The 21249-nt window shown below is 37.2% G+C and overlaps 1 protein-coding gene across 2 annotated transcripts; it reads right to left on the bottom strand.

Moving 5' to 3' along the window:
- Positions 1-6171: 6171 nt before the first annotated feature.
- On the bottom strand, positions 6172-20803 carry LOC122760936 (dystroglycan-like). 2 transcript variants are annotated; one of them, XM_044016138.1, is made up of 4 exons: positions 20513-20803; positions 17839-17942; positions 11289-11844; positions 6172-10077 (listed from the first exon to the last, which is right to left on the bottom strand). In XM_044016138.1, the coding sequence occupies exons 3-4, from the start codon at positions 11706-11708 to the stop codon at positions 7765-7767; spliced, it is 2733 nt and encodes a 910-aa protein (XP_043872073.1). In that variant the 5' UTR covers positions 11709-11844; positions 17839-17942; positions 20513-20803; the 3' UTR covers positions 6172-7764. The 2 variants fall into 2 exon arrangements, with proteins under 2 accessions (XP_043872073.1, XP_043872072.1); XM_044016137.1 differs by lacking the exon at positions 17839-17942.
- Between the last annotated feature and the right edge of the window lie 446 nt (positions 20804-21249).

Raw genomic sequence — 21249 nt, 5'->3', positions numbered from 1 at the left:
GTCCAAAATTTGACAAAAAAGTCATAGTATAGTATGTGGTCCAAAATTTGACAAAAAAGTCATAGTAAAGTATGTGGTCCAAAATTTGACAAAAAAGTCATAGTAAAGTGTGTCATCCAAAATTTGACAAAAAAAGTCATAGGTTAGTATGTGGTCCAAAAGGTCATACATTAGTATGCAAACTCCATGCAGAAAGGTACTTGTTCAACGCGGGGCTTGAACCTAGGTCTTATTCCGAACTCCTGTTTCAAAGGCAAGAGTCTTAACCACTACACCAACCATGTAACCGAGAGTTAGTGATGTCCAAAATTTGACAAAAAAGTCACAGGTTGGTATGTGGTCCAAAATGTGACAAAAAGTCATAGGTTAATATGTGGTCCAGAATGTGACAAAAAGTCATAGGTTAGTACGTCGTCCGAAATGTGACAAGAAAGTCATACTTTAGTTTGTCAACAATATTAAATGAAATTAAATGAAATTAAATCACAGTCTCATTTTTTTATTTTTAGAGCTGTGATTTTGAGTTGAAAATAAACAGTTGTACAGTGGTCACATGAGTAGTGGTTCATGATGACCCGGCCGGAACAAGAGCCTTACTGCATGTTCTCCCTGTGTGTGAACTGATGCTTTTTTGTGCAAAAGCAACCACAACAGCAGTTTTTTTAGTTTTTTTTAAGTGCAGTGCAACAGACAATGCCGACAGTTCTCCCTATAGCTTTTTCACCATGTTATACATTTTTCATTACACACATTAACATTAATTCTGTGTCCATTATTAATGAGCGTAGAGAGGGGTTTGATGAAGAGAAACTGTCAGGGCATAAAATAGCCACACGTCCACACTTTGATACGCCCACATTACCTCCTGATGACTGCAGCCATCGATTAGCTCCAGTCCATTTGTAGATCCAAACTACTCAGTTGCAGTAGATAGAACATCCCTCGAGGAGAGTATTAATAGACAGCATTGTCCTACATAGAGATGCAGGATACTTTCAGCACAATATCAGAATTGGCTAAATATGCTATAATAATACAAATAATGATAGTAAAATGTATTTCTATTATGATCTCAAAGTGCACACAGTTTGTAACAATAAGAACAAGCAGCAAGTAAGATCAAAACAAGCAACACGTGACAATAAAAGGACAGTTTTTAATCGTTTTTGAAACTTTCTACAGTCTGTGGTGCACTGAGATGTTCAGGCAGGGCGTTCCAAAGGCCTGGAGTGGCGGAGCAGAAGGCCGGGTCCCCTGTTGTGTGGATCTTAGTCCTGGGGGGAGGAGACGGTAGCTGTTGGAAGAGCGGAGGGATCGTGCTGAGGTGCGTGGGGTGAGGAGCTCTGTGAGATATGGTGGGGGGGGTGGGGTGGTGTTATAGCCGTGGATGCAGTGGAATGTCACAAGAGAGACTTTGTATTAAATCCTAGCAGCAGACATGGGGAGCCAGTGTAGTGAGTGGAGGATGGGGTGATGTCCTCTTTATGAATGTGTATATTTATCAGTATCAGTTATTTACCCGATATATATCAGCATATCAGACATCAGCGAAAGGTCCAATATTGCGCATCCTTAATATGGATGTGTGTCGATTTGTCACAGACACTGCATCAGATATTGGAAAGGAAATATGAATAAAATATATAAATATCATGTAAATGCTTCAGTCAGCCAAGGAAACATTCTCTAAGGAGCAGGGGTGCTTCCAAGGAGTTTGGAGGCCCCAGGTAAAAAAGGACCTGTGGGGCCCTCCCTTGAACAATTCATTTTTCACCTATCATTTTTTCTGCCTTTCTTTTGTTTTTTAAAAAAAGAAAGAAAAAAAACCAACTTAGATTATTGTTTGTCTCCTGCCAACAGATTTCAAAGGAAGTTCTCACAAGACAGTTGTTGCTGTGGATTAAATAATCACCTTGGGGCCCCAGGCAAATCGCTGCTATTTAAAAAAGTATTTTTAAAAATGTACCCACAAATAACCCACAATTGCTTAAAACTAAGTCATGTTATTTCTATCTTTATGGGAACAGAATATTTGTTTGGACAGGTGGAGTGGTAATGTTTTAAAAACAGCTGCTGTACGTGTTAAATTGATCTGCACAAATGAGTTATTAACAGCCATGTGTTTCAGGAGTTGATGTTGGCAGATACTCAAGGTTGTAAAATCAATATCCATAGTCTACTGGCGCTTTGTTTCAAGGTCTATGCATTTTGTGGAATACAATCAGAGCCAGACTAAAGAAAACATAAATATTTCAGGTCCAGTGGTTCTGGCAGCACAAAATGGTGCCTAAAGTTCATTTAAAAGGCTTATTTTTAAAATAGGAAAAACCAAACTATTCTTATTTTAAAGTGATTATGCACATACATATAGATTGTAGATAATTATTATTATTATAGTAGTTATTAGTAGTATAGATGATTAAATGTATTATCATGCAATTACAAAAAGTCAAATTTATGAAGGATAAGTTGAAAATAGAACATACAAACTAAGGTTTAAAAAAGATTTCATTAAAAACTAGAGTTAAAAAATCCAAACTGAGCCGAATTGTGTGTTTATAAAAATAACTAAAAGTGTGCTTAGTTTTCGTCTTAGTAATTTATGTCATGCATAATCCTTTTGGGTTCATAAAAAGTCTATTTATTTTTTGAAATGCTTGAGACACAATAATATAATCATTATTATTATCACCTCTTTGAATCCTCTATGTTACAAAAACAAACACTAAAACAAACAAAAACTAAATAAAAACAAAAACTAATGAAAAATCTAAAACTATTATAAAGTTGGTCGATCAATCAGTCAATTAACTATTGCAGAGGCTTTATTTCCAATGAGTTATTAAAGCTTTTAGTCCAAATGCTTTATTGTTTATCAGGTGTAAATATTTGTGTTACTCTTCATCTCAGCTGATTTTACATTATTGGGATTTAGTGTATGTTGTTTACACTCTACACACACACACCCTACTCTAGACTATAAAACACTCTAATATGAAATCACGTTTGTAATCTATCCATTGTTGATAGATTGTTTGTTTAATTACAGGAGCTGTAGGAAACGAGTCCAGTGTTAGTAAAGTCTCCTGTAAACCAATCAGTCGCCCACACTCAGGCGGCTGTTACCTCATTGATACATTATTATTCCACTCAAATTGGAACATAACTCCACTCATTATTACCAATTATATGCTGGAGTATGACTGCTGAGAGTGAGGCAATTGAGAGCAGACAGATAACACAATTAAAACAGCAATATTAAAATTAAAATTAAAAAAAAGTTTTTTGTTTCATTATCAGGTCCAAGTCACCGCAGAGACTCCACCGTGGATGGGATGACGTCAACCAGTTATTAGCGAGAGATCAGTTAACCATTATGAACAAATGCAACTATCTGTAAAGAGGGGACAAGAACAGTGTGGGGAGCCCTGAATGCAGAGGTCTCAATAATTAAAAAAATAATAATTTAACCAGATTTATGATGCAAAAGTAAATGGATTCATAAATTAACTAAATAACATAATGGGAAACTGTAAGTAAAACACCAAACAAGCTCACGTGTAATAATTCTACGTTAAATGTAATACATTTATTTTGTGATACATATAACCTGATTTTATTATTATATAATAAAAATATTGTTCACTATTTATAAAAATAGATGTGGGGGGTCGCAAGGCCTCTGCTCTACGTGATTCAAACACAATCAAACAAGTTATGATTGACTGTGTTTGAATTTGTTACTTTGTTGTGAACTACAGCATATATCAAAACAAACACTTTTACTTTGAAATGGTGTCATCCGAAACATTTTTAAATGCAACATAATGATGAATTATCAAGACATCATTTTCATTTGAATCACTAAACAGTTTTTTCACTTTCACACGCCTAATGATTAGTCATTAACTAATTATAACGTATTATTAGTTCAGATTTTTTTTTTGCATACCGTTTAAGTTTAACCGCAGGTTTTCAGGTGTAAATCAGTGTGTATGTCTATCTAGTAATGTTATTAGCAAATGTAAAAAGTGCGGAATTAGCGTTGCAGTTTCAAGGCTCGGACCAAGTGTCACTGGTGGGCACGTAACAAAAAAAGGAATGAAGATATTTCTCAACTTAGGAGAAACTGAGGTTGGGAAGCACATTTGGAAGCAAAAAATACTACCCCGATTCTAGTAATACAAAGCTAAATGCGATTGCTAAAGCTAAATGTTAAAGTATTGCTTTAACATTGGACAGAGTTACCCTTTAAAAACAATGTAACAATGATTTGTTTCTAGGACTACACGATTACAAAAATAAAGTTGTATTGGTATTTGTCTTGAAGATGTACATTTGTCTGCAACACGCCGACTAATAAAATATTTTGACCTCACTAGAATAAATCATCAAAACGGAGGCTCTACGCTGAATTCAGGAGCAGCTATTAGTCAACTTTATTGATATTTCTCCAGCACGGAGCCAGAAGAAAAAAAAAAAGACTGCCCACCAGAAACGAAACGGAGAAGTAACAGTTCTCTTAAAATATCACAGCCTCTCTCTGAGGCAGCTCGCTGTGTGTTTGCTTTATTACAACAGAGTGTTTCGCTCATGCTGCAGCTAAAACCAGCCAACCATTAGAGCCCACTTGTAGAAACTGTCAAGAACATAACATATTGCAGAGCACGACTGCAGAAATGAACGCCACGGGTCCTTTGCTATGATGTAGTGCATTTGTAGATTTCCATATGATGGCAGACAAATATGGAAGCAAAGAGATGTGAAATCTATTTCTCTGTCTAACAGAACACAACACATTACTGCTTTGAATCTCCTTCTGACTGTGAAGCTGTAACATCGTATTTCCTTAGCATATATCACGTTAGAGCTGTAGTGCGTAACTTTCAAATATCAACACAATGTCTCCTTGTCAAACGAGTTCACACAATGTTGACTAAGCCCATCGTCCGTGTTTTGATCTTACTTTGCCCCGACAATGTTCGTGCTTTGCACACAGGAAGTGATTTGTTATATTTAGATCAAGACCGATGGAGAAAACAGCAACCGTACACAGATGCTGCCACAAAATGCTTCTTGTCCCCTCCCGGCCCTGCTCTGCCACTGTATACACACAAACGCTCCCCAGTGAGGTCTTATTGTTTTCATTTTGTAAAAAGAGATATATATACATATATATGTGTATATATATATATGTGTATATATGTTTATGTATATATATATATGTATATGTGTATATATATGTAAATATATATAGACATATATATATATACACACATATACACACACACACAATTTTAAACTCATATTGCCCACCCGCTACTGATTAGTTTTCTTCTCTAGACTGGCGCCGTATGTCATTCGAGTTTGACACTCCTGACCTACAGTGATCAGCCTTAACATTAAAACCAGTTATCTCATTCATTTATACATATAGAGAATTGCCACACGGGGCTGAAATGAGTGACTTTTAGTAGTTATGAATGTGGTTAATCTTGATGTTTTTGTTTTTATTCCCCCCCATCATGGCATCAACATCCTCTCCATAACAAAAAAAAACTGGCAATGTTGCAGGATTGAAACACACCCCACGCAACGGTCCTCAGCGCACCATGAATTCATAAAAAAACAATAAAAAAAGCACATACACACTAAGACAGGCAGGACATTTGGTCTCCAACGTGTGCTCTGCTGCTTGACAGACATCTTGTTACTTTCCCACCTCTGCCTCCTCCAGCTCTGTGAGAATTTGAATTAGTTTCAAACATGTTTTCCCCCTACAGAATAAATAAACATTCCCATTTTTAACAGAAGAGTAAAAATATCAATATTTTTCTTAATGACATCTGAAAGCAACAGAATAGTTGTAATAGTTACTTAATGGATAGGTAGTGGTAATTTGCCATTATCACAAATCATCATGTTTAGTTATAGTAGTTCAACATATAAAAGGTGTTATTAATATAATATAAATGACATTTCTGTTTCATCTAACCAGTTGTAACCTATTCTATGAAGAGGGGGAATAAAAAAGTTTAAATGTAGATAAAAAATGAATTGAAACAATTATGTATTGACATGAAGATGGTTCACACAGATCAGAAGAATGACAGTAGAGGGATGAAAACATAGCAAGTTTTAGTTTCTCAAACAAAAAGGGACTACACCATATTTGAGGCTTTACAAATAGTATTACATTTTATTAATATATTTTCATAAAACAAGTTTAAGACTGTATCAAAAACTCAGTAAAAACATTAGATCTTTAACCATTTTTCTTATGGTGATATCAGATATGAAATGTACATAATTCACATATTGTTGTGGTTTCTTTGTTCCCCATCAGAATGAGATAATGCATTATTATTATTTTTTTGTGTGATAGGCAAGTAAACGTTCTTTCGTACCCTTTTGAACTATAAAGTCTTTTTTATGATTGTGATCATAAATCTAGACATACAATTAAAAAATAAAATTATTTCCAACTCTGGCCCCTCCCCTTCCCCAACTAGGTTTACTGATAAAACACTAATGTTATGGAGTGGTTTAATTTCACAGGCACACAATTATGTACATCCCCTCGTCCCTGTGCCTCATCTGAGCTGACAAACTGGCGGGAACACTGAACCAAACAGTGTGACACCTAGAGGCAGAGCAGTGATATTACAGTGCTCTTTAGCCACCCACCCCACACACCAACAAAACTTTTTCAAGACATCAGACATCAATCAGTGGATCCACCTCATTGACTACGGTGGACCGCAGCATTACATTGGCCCTTTCATTATTGTTGTACCAATCCCACAAGTTATGCCTTGTGACCACAGAAATCACCTTGGCAACAGCAAAAACCAGTCAAGCAGTTTCAGTGGCACACACACGGAGAATAAAAAGTAATTTTCTGTAACGTAAATGAGGCTACATCCACAAAACAGGCATGATCACTGTTAATGTCCTTTCTTGATTTAATCACCAGAAGAATCCCAGTCATGTGGCGAGTTTGAGGATGCAAAAAAGATTTTTCCCCTTCCTCATTAGACTTACCACTTACTGTGTTCAATTTTGTGCAGGACACATAGTGCAAGGTTTAACAAGAATTTGCATAAGTGCAAGGTTTGCATGTTATTATCAAGAGGGAGTGAAGCATGAAACAGAACGGAGAAAGATCAAAGTCTAAGAAACAAACAGATTCTGTGTAACTTAAGTTTTTTTTTTTCTTCATGATTTCAGTTTGGCTTTTTCGTATTTCATTTCCCCCTCTAGAAATAACAGGTGCAAAATCTTAGTAAACCTAGCCGAAGGACAGATAAGAGTGATACAGAACTCATAAAGATTAACATTGTGAGGGAGAGCCTCAAGTCTGTTGTCATGGTGACATCTGCTCAAAGGCCCTGTGGGCTACAGTCTTTCCTGTGTCTTCATTATTTTCTATACAATAGAAATAGTACATCATTGAAGATAAAACTGACTCTTCTTGGCAAAAAAACTGAGAAAAAAAGGAATATGCAAGAAGTCAAAAGCAGATCTAAAGGACGAAAAAGAAAAGACTACTGGAAAATTACAAACTGTTCCCCATCCATTTGCCCTGTGCCAGTAGTAGAATTGTACGATAGTGTTTTATCCATGATGATCAAATATATGGGGTATGGTTGCCTGCTCCTCTACAAAGTCAAACCCACTTCATTGAACATTAAAATTACTCCAGTAGTAGTTTAAGCATCCCTACATTGCACCTGCTTTCCAAACTGAAAGCTCCAGTGCACGTTAGGGAGGCACATAGGGGGGTGGTGACCTGTACGCTGTCATGTTCTTGGGGCGGGAGCCTTTTCCCTCTATGGGGACAGTAAATGGTGGTGGCGGCTGGTAAGGAGGGGCATTGGGATCGTCATCTTGATAGATGGAATACTCCTCCAGCAGATCCTGGTTAAGCAGGGTACTGTGGGGGCCAGCCATGTTGGGATACTCTGGAGGGGGAAGTGGGGGCTTTTCCTCCTGAAGGATAAGAGGAATGCTAGAAGACGGGGGCGACTTGGAATCATCCATCTCGTCTGCAAATATTATCGGGACACCTTTCTTGATGAAAGTGGCCTGCTCCTCTATGGTCATCTTCCCTTTGCGCTTCTTACGATAGCAGACCATTGCAATGATCCCGGCTATGAGCAGCAGAGCTGCCACCACTACAGCAGGAATGACGGTGTGAAGGTAAACATCATCACTGCTCCTCAGGCCCGTTCCAGGTATAGATGTAGCTGTAGGAATAACAGGTAATGGCACCTCTCCTGGTGGAATAAATGTGTAACTCTGACATTTATTTGTACCTCGAACGGATATGTTAATGGGTTTAAATTCTGGCTCCATGGCTTTGATGAAGGCCAGTTTGGGTGTACCTTGGGGATCAGCGATCTTGTTGCTTAGAGCCGTTATCTGGTCCTTTGGACAAGGACTCTGCGGGAGACTGTTATTGGTCCATTCCACCACAATGGAGCCCCTTGTGATGCTTCTCAGTGTCACTGTGCTACTGTTGCGATCACCAAAGGCGTAAGACAACTTTTTGGTCAAAAGAATCTTCTTGTGGACATCGTTGCTCAAAGTTTTGGGGTCACCATGAAAACGTGCAGCAAACACAACTGAAGGTTTGTCATTAGTAGACAAACGGTTGACTTGTACTTCAAAAGCATCCATGATGCTCTTTCCACCCTTATCAGTGGCCAGCATAAAGTACTCATGTTTCCCCTCATGCTTCTCCTCAGGAAGGCCATACAAAAGTTGGATAGTGCTGTTGAACTGGATCCAAGAGGTTTCATTCACTGGCTCTTTCGGTGTCTTCTTTAAAGTTAAACGAAGTTTATCAGTAGTTCCATCCTCCCTGTCAAAGAATGTATCGGGAGGAATCTTGACCTCAAAGTAAGTGCCAACCCATGTGTTCACCTGATCAATGGCGTTTTGGATTTCCGGAGTTTGATTCAGGTCTGGAGGCAAAGACTGAGGAGTGGTGCGTTTGGGCGGTTTAGCAGTTGTGGACTTGGGTTCCCGAGGAGCTGGAGTGGTAGATTTATTTTTCTTGCCAGGTCTCTTTGTGGAAGGTGATTTGGGTCTTTTGGTGGTGCTTGGCAGTGTTGGCACAGCAGTGGCCTCTACAAATGTAGGCCGGGTCATGGTTGGTTGTATGGGGATGGTGCTTGTAGTTCCTAGTACTTTGGTAGGTTGGGGAGGCCCAAAAACAGGTGTGTGGGCAATCTGATCCCTGACCCTCATTGTGGGCTTCACTGGAAGAGGCAGAGGGCCTCGCACAGGGGGAGCAGAGTTTTCAGTTGCTGGGGCAATAGAGGGAGAACTTGGGGTGGGAACAACACGTACAGGGGGCTCCGGATGGGTAGTCGGAGGAAGCAAAGAGGGCACTGGTGTAGGAGTATTGTTCAACTGCCGTCTGACTCGTTTCACACCATGGGGCTTTTTGTTCACAATGTGCCAGCCAACCACTGGGTACCCCAGCCTGCCTGACATGGTCCCATCCTTGGCTGAGGATTGGACACTACTTATGTCAGGGATGCTGCCCTGGTCAAGGGCGCATCCAAGTTTCCATGACAGTAGAGCCCCATTCTCTACAACCTTCTTTGCATTACCTGGTCCAGCCATGAAAGCAGACATGTCAAACAAGCGGTTGTTGACAACAGGGACCACCCTCATGTGCTCCAGAGGCACATGTGAGAATTTGCTCATGTTGTGCATCAAGTTGGCTCTCTGTTCAGCAACCATCTTTGTCAAGTCAGCATCCAAGATGACAGTGAGGACAGTGACAGGCTCCTCAGGGCCACAGGTGAAAGGCTGGAGGCCACTGATATCTGCCTGCAGAGTGAGCAGGGCTGGTTCAGTGTCTGCCCTTTCTTCTGGATATACCTCGACAGAGAAGACCATACTGGGGAGCACTTGGCTGACGGTCTTCTCAGTCATCTCCTCTCCAGACACCAAGATGTGATACACGCCTTTATCCTGCTCCAGGGCCAATCCTCTCAAAATGCAGCTTTCTTTGTCCCAATATAACCAGGAGGGTAAAGAATCCTTTCCAATTTCTGTGAGCTACAGGAGAAAAAAAAAACAGTGCAGTTTTTCACTGTAGATATACAGATAAAACAGAAATACATTTTGACCAAAAGTCATTACAAAATGGCCAAAAAGGTTACCAAGATCTAAGTGATCAGTGACTCAAATGATCTGCTCCGTCTGACAAAGAGATTCAATTTAATAAAGAGATTTAAGAAAAGCAAATCTTTGTAGCAACTTGGAGGTGCTTTATTTGCTGAACTACTAAAAGATTATTCAGTTCTCATTTCACATTGAACAAATAACAAAAGAACAGGACAGGAATTAGAGAAATCTCACAGACAGTAACTATGCTTGAAATGCCTCTCAAACCTCCCCAAAGCTTGATTCAGTTTAAAGCTTGCCAAATATGAACAGGAAGCAGTGAGGTCCTATTCATAACTGTGTGAGTCATCACTCCTCATTTTGAGTTATTACAGTGTGACAAGATGGGATTCTGCATCATCACTAGGGCCAATAATAATCTCATCTCAATTATATATCTGACAAAAACAAATTACACCACAGTCATCTTCATTCACCAGTTATGCAGGGATCAAATCTGACCAAAGGAGTGAAGTCTATACAGTACATCATTCTTTTTGACAATGACAGAAAAAGGGGGCCATGTAGAGACTATATAAAGCAATAAAACCAGGTAGTAAATGTAGCTTCATACTACTGCAAAACAGAAATGTGGCTCTCCATTGCTGAAACAATTACTCATCATTTTCACTACAAAAAAAAAGGTACAGGCAACTATTTGAGTTGTATATGTATATATGTATGTAGTGCTAAAGTCATGTTTGATGCTGGTCTATTATGGTTATAATTAACAGATATATATTCATGTACAGAATTTCCTATAAGATTTTTTTTGCAGTGGGGGCAAAATGGAAACAATCCCTCATATATTAATTGTGTTATAGATTTAAAACATGAAGCATAACCAATAGGTAACTATTAAAATACATACTACTCTGCTCTAAACAAGGGATAGAATTTAAAGACATTAATTATATATATATGTATATATATATGTATATATATATATATATATATATATATATATATATATATATATATATATATATATATATATATATTTTAAATTGGCATACTTTTTAAACATTAAAAAGACATAGGTACCTTCTACTAACTGATTTGAAAACAAATTATTGCTCAGCTCTAATCTCAAGAATACTTACATAGATGTTACAGCTTGCATTGGCAGGCTCTGGTTGAACCTTCAACTGGAACACCTGACCCACGATTGCAGAGGAGTCACGTATTCCAATGTGCACTCCCCCATTCTTTATGGAGGATTCTGGGACAGCTGTAGGTGGCCCTTCGCCTACGAAAGATACCGCAGCCTGTAGCTCAGAGAGAACAGAGGACTGCATGGAAGCCTCTAGCTCCATAGACATCATCTCCACCACTGTATCTTGCTGCTCTGACACAGCGCCATGGGCCATGGTCACCAGAAGCCCTATTACCACAGGGATAGTCCTGCATGAAAGAAGGCTGCTCCTCGCAGCATCCTCACGGCTCATGTCTCTCTTCTTATAGTGCATAGCAACAGGCCTTTGGGCTGCCCAACAGTCAGAAAACAACAAAAGAGGCCACATGCACTGATGACAGTGCGGTGATGTAATGATGAATCAGATTTCCTTGTTATTGCTCTCAGATCCGGTGTGTTTTCTTTTGATGTCCTGTGTAATCCATGAAGATATCCTCAGCAGCCTGTTAGAAAGCCATAACCAGCTTCGGGAGGGGAAAAAACAAAGAAACATAAGTCTTACAGAAGAAAAAAACAACATTGCAAACATACTAGTGTTTTGGCTTATACAAACCTCAGACCAAGGTCCCCAACATTATAACTAGTCATACAGTTTACATAAAACTGCTTACTGTACATTTAACACTTTGGTTTGAATGCTACCACACCTACACCAATGACATAAATTGACAATGATTCACAAGTTATATAAATGTCTTAAAAAAAATAATGGCTAAATTTAAACATACAGCTCAATGTGGGGGAAACTAGTGTCTATTATATAGAATAATGAGTTGACAACAGAGGGAACAGTATTTGCTTCGCCACAACAATTTATCACATGAGCAATACTAGAATTAATAAGCTAGCGCCCAAAATACATGCAATATTACAAATGCTGTCAAGCGAACCTTGGACAGGAAACTGTGGTGGGGAGGATGGGGTGAGTGGGTAGGACCGAGGAGATGAGGAGCATTGAGAGAGAGGAAGGATTGAGGATGAGGATGAGAAAGAGAACTCTGGACTGATAAAGATACTGAGGAGATGAGAAAGCAGTTAGATAGATAACTTTTGACTGGTTTTAAGAGCTTTGAATTGCAATGAAGGAGGATTGAGAAGAGGATGAGGATGAGAAGAACTGTAATAGAGAACTTCTAACTGTGGAGAGCGGCAATACACCTGCCAGAGCAATGACTGTCAAAAATTACTAAAAGAATATTGTTAACGTTTGGAAAAAAAACAATAATCTAAATTGGCTGAAATTATGTTTCACTAGTTCATAGGAAACGTCTTGTGTTTTATAAACATAACTTAAAAACATGCTTCTTCTCACAACTCTGTTGTTTACACAGGAGCTGCACACCAGCTTCTGCTTTGTTTGACGAAGTGTTTGCCTTTGAAAATCACAACACATTTTTTTTAAATCCTCTAAATATTCCTCTGTATTCAAATACTCTTCTGTACAAAGCCAAAAACCTGTCTAAACCTATTTGACTTATTTGGAACTGAAACCCTGGAGTACTTTTACTGTGAAACAGGAAGAGGTGGTTCCTGTTTAATGTTATATCGTTTCTGTTAAAACATAAAACCGATAAACAGCCCAGATTAATTTCTGATATTATTTGCCAGAGACAACTGTCTGTCAACCTACTTTACAATATTACCCATGGATGAGAACATACGGTCAGAGCCCACAAATGTCCCTGGCACACACAGTTCTTGCAGTCTGAAAGTGAATGTTACATGTTCAACAATGTCAAATTTCGAATTAAAAGTGACAGCAACCTATCTTCATTTCTCAGTCATGGTTTTGAGTAAAAGCCTTTCTCATGGCATGTACGAGTGTCAAAGGTTGTTTGTCTTGGTTGTAAGTTTTAATTAGGTGCCCTGAGGTTTGGGACTGCAGTCTCAGTTGTGTTGACCCAGCTAACCTCAATCCCAAAGCACTCAAATCGGGCAGAGAAGGGTCAGTCAACTGCCTGGAATCCTAAGGCCTGACAGGCACAAGGCTGTAACTTCAATGTATACAAAAAAATACTTTTTACAGGGGTACTTACCTAGGGTAAACTACATTTCATTGCCAAGCCATTAGTCAAGAGACAATGCCATTTTATTATATTTTTCCCTATATAAAAAACCCAACTCCCTTACAATTGTTTCATGTCCTAAACCTTTAATGTCTGTACTTGAAGAAACAGTCAATAAAATACCGATGCAATGCAAAGAGACATAAAAAAAATATACAGTTAACAGCTTATTCCTTTTGTTCTGGAATATGCAATAAAATTCAGACTGTGATTTTTTTTACTTCTTAAATCAACTGTGGTCTTTTTATTGAGCTCTCTCACTCTTCTCCCTGTTAACCCTCTCTTTTAAGATTAGTCAGGCGATTGATTGCTTAACATTACAGTTAACATGAACTTCATTAAAAGAAAGTGCCATTCCAATCAAAATTCTAACAACAAAACTTTTATTATTTCATTCTAAGCCATAAAAACCTGTAAAAACCACTTAATAAGACATGTTTGCAATTATGTATTCTAAATGTGACTAATTAAACACATGAGTGCCTGTATTTTCTCAGCTAATGGGGCAGAAATATTCAATAGAAAACAGTGTTGCGGGTAGGAGAGGTTGGAATCACTGGGGGAACTGGCAGTAAATCCTTAGATTCAACATAAACCTCTTACAATGTGTCAAAAGGAAAATAAACAACTAAATAAACAGAATTGACTGCAAAATCCCTAAACCACCTTTCAACACTGCCTTCTGTATTTGTATGTTGCCCTCATATGCCTACATTTGATTCTCTTATTTTACATAAGCCACCAATAATAATAGCAATAATTAAAAACTATTTTTGAGACCTGGTTTTTAACCCACTGCTTTAGTATTTCAATATTTTTCTAACCTGATTTGGACATAGGCCATCTCCTTCACTTTTTCTTTAGCTATAGTGAGTAGAGCTGAAACAATTACTCGTCTAAATTGGCCCTACTAAATTAATCAACAACTATTTTGATAATCGAATTATCGGTTTGAAGCTTTTTTCATGATTAAAACAAGATTTACAATTGTTTAAGCTTCTTAAATGTGAATATTTTCTTAATTTCTTTGCTCTGGATAACAAAGAAATCAATAAAAGTTAATCATTTTGGTTTGTGGACAAAACAAGACATTTGAGAACATCATAATTTCCAAGTTTGACAAACACCGATCCATATTTTTTAAGGTTTTCTGATATTCTGAACACCAAACGATTAATCGAAAACAATCGATGGATTAATCGATTATGAAAATAATCGTTAATTGCAGCTCTAATAGTGAGGTGCAGCACTGCAAATTTTTTCCATAAATCAATCAAATGACAATAGTCTTTCAAAAGATATTTGGATAATAGTCCTGCCCACAAACACACAAACTTGATGACATTATTTATAGGAAATCTTAGTATTAGTCATGTCTTCTTTGGTGTAGAATTAAAAAAAAATGAAATACAAAAAAAACTTTAACAAACCACTTCAGGGATCCTTAATGACACGACTGTCTGCTTGTATTTAGCATGTGTCCTCCATTTTCACAGTGCCAAAACAGCATTCAAAATGGATCTAAAAGCACTCACTTTTTTTTTTTTTAAGAAAATATCAAACGGATATCTGAATTTGAGATAAGTGAAAGGCTGAGCCCTGATTCACACTTAATTCTTACTTTATGCAAGCCACCAATGGGAATAACAAATACCAGTGACCTGGTTTTAAACACTGTCCACCTCTCTCACGACCTTTTTATAAAAACTGCCCTTATTCTTCGATTCCAATGTGATGTGCAGCCCTATTGACAAAGACCGACTCATAGTTTTTCCATTTCGAAACTTGTGATTCATCACTAGACAAAGGCCTATAAACAGCACGTAATACGTATTGGGGCAGCAATAAAGTGTTATTTATTTCCTGGGAAAAAATATTCTCCGTCTACTTACGTGACTATTGAAAACATGAAGGCCAATGAGTGCAATACAAATCCACCAAAAATATTAGGAAATTATACTTTTAAGATCTTCTACAGCTATGTGTGTATGTACATATATATATATATATATATATATATACACACACATATACTACATACATACATACATACATATACACACACACATACATACATATATATATATATATATATATATATATATATATATACATACATATATATATATATATATATATATATATATATATATATATATATATACATATTGTATATATATATATATATATATATACATATATATATATATACATACATATATATATATATACATACATATATATATATATATATACATACATATATATATATATATATACATACATATATATATATATATATATACATATATATATATATATACATATATATATATACATATATATATATATACATATATATATATATATATATATATATATATATACATATATATATATATATATATATATATATATATATATATATATATATATATATATATATATATATATGTAGTGTCAACAGAAGTGGACTGTTACTACACAGCCAGGTGTAAAAACTAAACCATATAATCAAGTACCCTCCACCCTCCTCTTTGGAGTTTAAAAGAAAGAGCATTTCAAATAAAAAAAGACATAAAAAACATGATATGTTACTTTGACTAAGCAGTGACATTCTAGTTACGTAGAATACAGAGTCATATCTCCCTTAACCAGGTTGAGACATGTACTCTCTGTGATCTTTATCTACACACTCACTTCCCAGGGATTTATACCCAGTGACCCTCTGCCCAGTCCATCTCACTCTGACTCTGAAGATTATAGACAGAAAAAAAACCACCCAGGGCAGTCTCTTTAAGAAACGGTCAGCCAGAAAAAACTAAATCTTCACTGCCTGCACAATAAGGTAGCGTAGTGTGAGTGTACAGTTTGATTCAGTCATCCTTTCTATGTTTATATGTAAAACAACCATTAACATGAAAATAGGCTTTTCCCATAGGCTTAATTTAATATAGGTTTGAGCATGACACCTCACCCCAGGCTGTTGCCATACAGACAAGAAAAAAAAAATCCAAGCATCAAAGTGAGCTCTTCACAACGTGGCCTAGATTCTATCACGTTCCCATTTCACAGTGTGTGGCTAATTCACAATTCAATTCAAACAGCATCTCATTGAGAAATATGCAGTGTTTTAATTTGCTGACTAGCACCGTTTCAGTTCAAATGAGCAGCAAAACAATATTAACATGAAAGGTTTGTAATTGGATGCATTTGAGATAAGTAAAACTTAACAGCAACAAAGATGTGTTATTTGAGGAAATAGCAGGCAATCAAACATAGCTTAACAAAAGAGAAAAGATGAAGCAATGTTGACCTTGATAGCCTTGAGCAAACTTTTTTTTTTATTGGCGTAATAACCAAATCCACAGTTCAGTTCAGTCCTTGATTTCTTGATTTGCTTCACAACAATTCATTGAGTTAGGAAATGAGAGCTTAACGGGCAGCATCTGCAGCAGGTTGAGCTATTGCAGTTTTATTGTCTTATATAAAACTGTAGATGTTTAGTTTTACAACCATTACACCACTATTCATTGTACCTCATTACAATCACTCTGCCAAAACAATGGTCCAAGAAAAGACGACATTGAAAATCAATGCTTTTAAAAAATATGCCTAAATGATATTTCACATTGCTCAGCACTAGAGATAATTGTGCCTTATGGTTAATCATGATTTTTTTCAACAACAGATCATCCCAAGGCCCTCAACTATTCTGCAAAAGTTCCATGGCTCAGATTTGTACAGAATGAAGTGCATAATACTTAAATTAAAAGCATTTTGTTCCAATTAGTAAATAATAATCATAAACCTCAACAGTTATGTTATTATTATTATTATTATTATTATTATTATTATTAACAGACCTATATGTTAATCTTATTCATATTCATCCCCAGAGTAAAGAACATATGTTTCAATGAATTTGGTAAACAGGAGAAATTGTATAACCCACTCTAAGGTCTACCTGCAATACTGCCAACACCCACCAGTTAACTCACACTTTCAGAAAGCACAGGTCTATAACCAAACAGGAAGGAAGATATACTGTACAGCACTAGTAAGAATATTTAAATATTTTCAAACAGAGCTGGGTGATATGGCCAAAAATGTTAACACAATTGAGATTTTCAAACCTATAAATACCAAGAATTATCGCAATAAATGTTAGAAAATGTGTTGATTCGTGCTTCTGAGTCTCTGAAAGTACAGTATATGGGTATAAACTGACAGATTGGTGTAAATGCTCAGCAAAAGTCCACAGACAAAGCAAAGAAGAAAGATGCTTATAGCAGAGGGTGATTGAGGAAGGTGAATTACTTAGTTAGTTTTGAAAATATGCACATCACTTAAATCAAGCAGTCTTTTGCATGGTTGTTGGCTGTTGATTACCTCTAGCATTAGTCGTAGGCAGGTCATCTCTAGTTGTGTTAGAGTAAACAAAAATGATCCAGCAACAAAGATCGCACAAGCAGCCAAACACCATTACCAGCTCTCTACAAAGAGACAAAGGTTACTGAATATTTCACTTCACAAGCTACACAGAGATGTATTACTATCATAATAAATGTCATACTGTGGATTTGTTGAGATTTTGATATTGTTACATCTCTAATAAACATTATATAGATTTATTTCAAACTGCCATATTGCTGCGACTGTTTCATTGCCCAGAACCTAGTTTCAAAAGCTCCAGTTTCAAGGTTAATATAAAATGTTCTTATTGGGGAGCAGAATATAATAAATCTTCTTTATTTTCTAACTGTGTTTCACTATACACTAAACACTGAAAAATGCCTTACTGATTCTGTGACAGGTCCTTTTATGTATGGTAAACAGTAAAATGATAGAGGCTCGACTGTGGGGCATTTCAGCCCATTTCATACTGAGGCCTGCACGACTAAGGAGGACAAAACTGCTTACAACCACAGTATCCGTGCTGTCTTCAGTTCAACAGTAGTTAAAACTTGAAAACCATCAAAAATAATTAGGGCTCCGATGCACAGTGGCACTCCGGGCCAATTGAATTGACGTACCACATCCAGCAGCCTCTGGATAGTGCATGAGCTGAATAACAAACATATCCACAAGTCAAGCTTGCTATGCGAATGGATGTTTCCCGTGTGTTGCCCTCTACACTGTTTGACACAGTGATCATACATGTGGAGAGAAAATACACAAACCAGCCCAGGTTGGGTTAAAGTGTAACCTGACATGATGACCTTGTGAGCACACTCATTTAAATGCTAGATGGCAGCTACCATGTGTGTAAAAACAGTGTGGAAGACAACTAATTATTGTTGTTAGTATGAGATCAACTACACTTGTCCAAATATTGAAATACATTGACAACTACACATACAATCTATTCATTTTCTGATCAAAGAATTGTAGATCATTTAGGTTATTATTTGTTTTGTTTTTCAGCACAGATTGTATTGTTAACTTACCATATTGGTTTTTATTAAACGTTTTGTCAGAGTGAGATAACACTAAAGGTCAACCCATTTGGGTTTTCTAGGGCAAATGCCTATCTTTCGCGATCAGGGCAATTGGTGGCCAGTATACAGTATGATGCAGATTGTTTTTAAACTAAGAAATAAAGATAATTCATTAATTTAACATTTATGGTCTGCTTCTCTTATCTGCATTTTGTGTCTGCACTAAATTAATATACCAAATATTGAATATGTGACACTGGTCATCAAAAAACATTGTTGAGTAATTTTTTGGATGAAAAATAGTTTGAATGGACTCCACAGCAGTTAAAGTTACTTTAAGTTTTTGGTTTTTTTTTTAAAAAAGGCCAATGAGGGTTATTGACATGGTAAAATAAAGTTGGACCAATTATTCGTTCTACCTCTACATAATGTTTTATCATAATTGCCAATGAGCCTCAAGGGGTTTTCATTCATAAAGAATTTCCAACCTCTTAATTTATGTATACATCTGAATTAATGTCATGAAAAGGTGCAAGGAATCAAGTCTAATTGCCAAAGACAATGTTAAACTAACCTAAAACACCAGCAAATCTGAATCTCTGCCCTTCTCAACAAGTGATGGTAATCTAATAAATAGCAACTGATTGTTTTTAATTGATAGTTTGTAATGACATAACATTACCAATAATACTACCTCATTGCACAAGGTTAAACTGGAGCTATTGGAACGACTGCAACGTTAAATACATGAAAATTACTAAAACCATTTGTAAACAAAACACCACCATAAATAAGGTATTTGTAGTTCATTATAACTTACCATGTTTCACATTAAACTTAACATTAAAAGCACTAAATGTTTGTAAATTCACAGACATTTACAGTTAGCTAGCTTGTCTGACTGTTACTTAGGTGTAATGCAGCTAGCCTTAGCTAACTTAAAAAAAAGAAAAGGGAAAAAAAAAACCTTTCCTACCGGGCCTGTTTCAGATGTCCCCGTTTTCTGCTGGTTTCAATAAACGAGGCCCCTATAAACGAAAACGCCACCTACGGCATTCAACCTTGATAAATCATTCAGCAGTTCGCACTCGTAAAAACTCTCTTTAGTTGGATACAGTCCCCTCAAAACGGGACAGACTTTAAAACGAGCGAACGCAGAAAGGGGCTGCATTAAATGGTGTACTGCATCTCCCCATAGCGCAGGGATGCACCTGTTTTATTCTAAGCAGAACGGGGAGCGGGTGCCGCACACACGCCTGGGTCTCAAATACTGCAGCTAACGTTAGCTGAGCCAGACTACACTCCTCATACAATAAACAACAATATTACCCACCCGGCTGTGTTAACATGAGTCAGCTCCATCACTGCCAAGCGTGGAAACATCAAAAGTCGAGTGAAAAAAGGAGCGGACCGAGCCGTGGTAGCCACCTAGCGGGGCTAAGTAACAAGCTAACAAGCTAAGAGTATGTGCTGGAGACAAATAAAGATGGTTACCTGTACTGTTAGCGTTTACGTATGTCTGGGTTAATTCTGTGAAATGGCACCACTTATACAACGTTGAGGAAGATGATATGTTTCGCAGTGATGAAGTTACGAACAGCGACTGAACCAAAATTCAAACTGACCTTGTTAACGAGCTAACGTTAGCTAACTCGCTCTGTAATGTCTCCTCTTCTGGCCGGGGAGGGAGCGCCGCGGAGACTTCCAAAACGCCATCAAACATGCGCTTTCTCCTGGGCGACACAGGAAGATTTACAGTCTTTAGCGAAACAGCGTTTCTGTGCAGAGTCGAGGGAGGAGATATTCCTGTGATTTGGTGAATCTACAGCGGCTTCACCGCTCTGTACTGTGATAATGTCGGTAGGCAGTGCCACCCCTCCCTTTCTGCCTGTGTACTCCGTGCAGACAGGTCTACAAGTGGAGCTCGGTGGAGTTAAACCAGCATGACTCCACCTCTCCTTTATTTGGAGACATGCAGGTGAAAAGATAAAAGTGGTCAGTGCACTTAAATAAGCGCTGTTGCTTTTTAATAATAGAGCAATACTTGAAATTGGTCGCTTTGACTAAGGCTTCTAAATTTACCATGGCATCAATAAAGTACCTACCTACAGTATCTGCATTCCACCTGGCTATCTACCTACTTACTTTCCCACCTTATTAAATTTGACCTCCTTACCCACTTACTTTCATGCTGCCACACACCTACCTACCCTATTCCCAAATACCACTTACTACCTACCAACATTCCTACAACCTTCTTAAATGGGACACAGCGTTACTACTACCTACCTATACCCACGTACCTAATTACCCACCCTACCCCACCCTACTATCTACATACCAGAGACAGTTCAAAGAAGCT

This window comes from Solea senegalensis, unplaced genomic scaffold, assembly GCF_019176455.1.
Source record: "Solea senegalensis isolate Sse05_10M unplaced genomic scaffold, IFAPA_SoseM_1 scf7180000014194, whole genome shotgun sequence".
Classification (NCBI taxonomy): Eukaryota; Metazoa; Chordata; class Actinopteri; order Pleuronectiformes; family Soleidae; genus Solea; species Solea senegalensis.
This window is presented reverse-complemented; position numbering and strand designations above follow the sequence as displayed.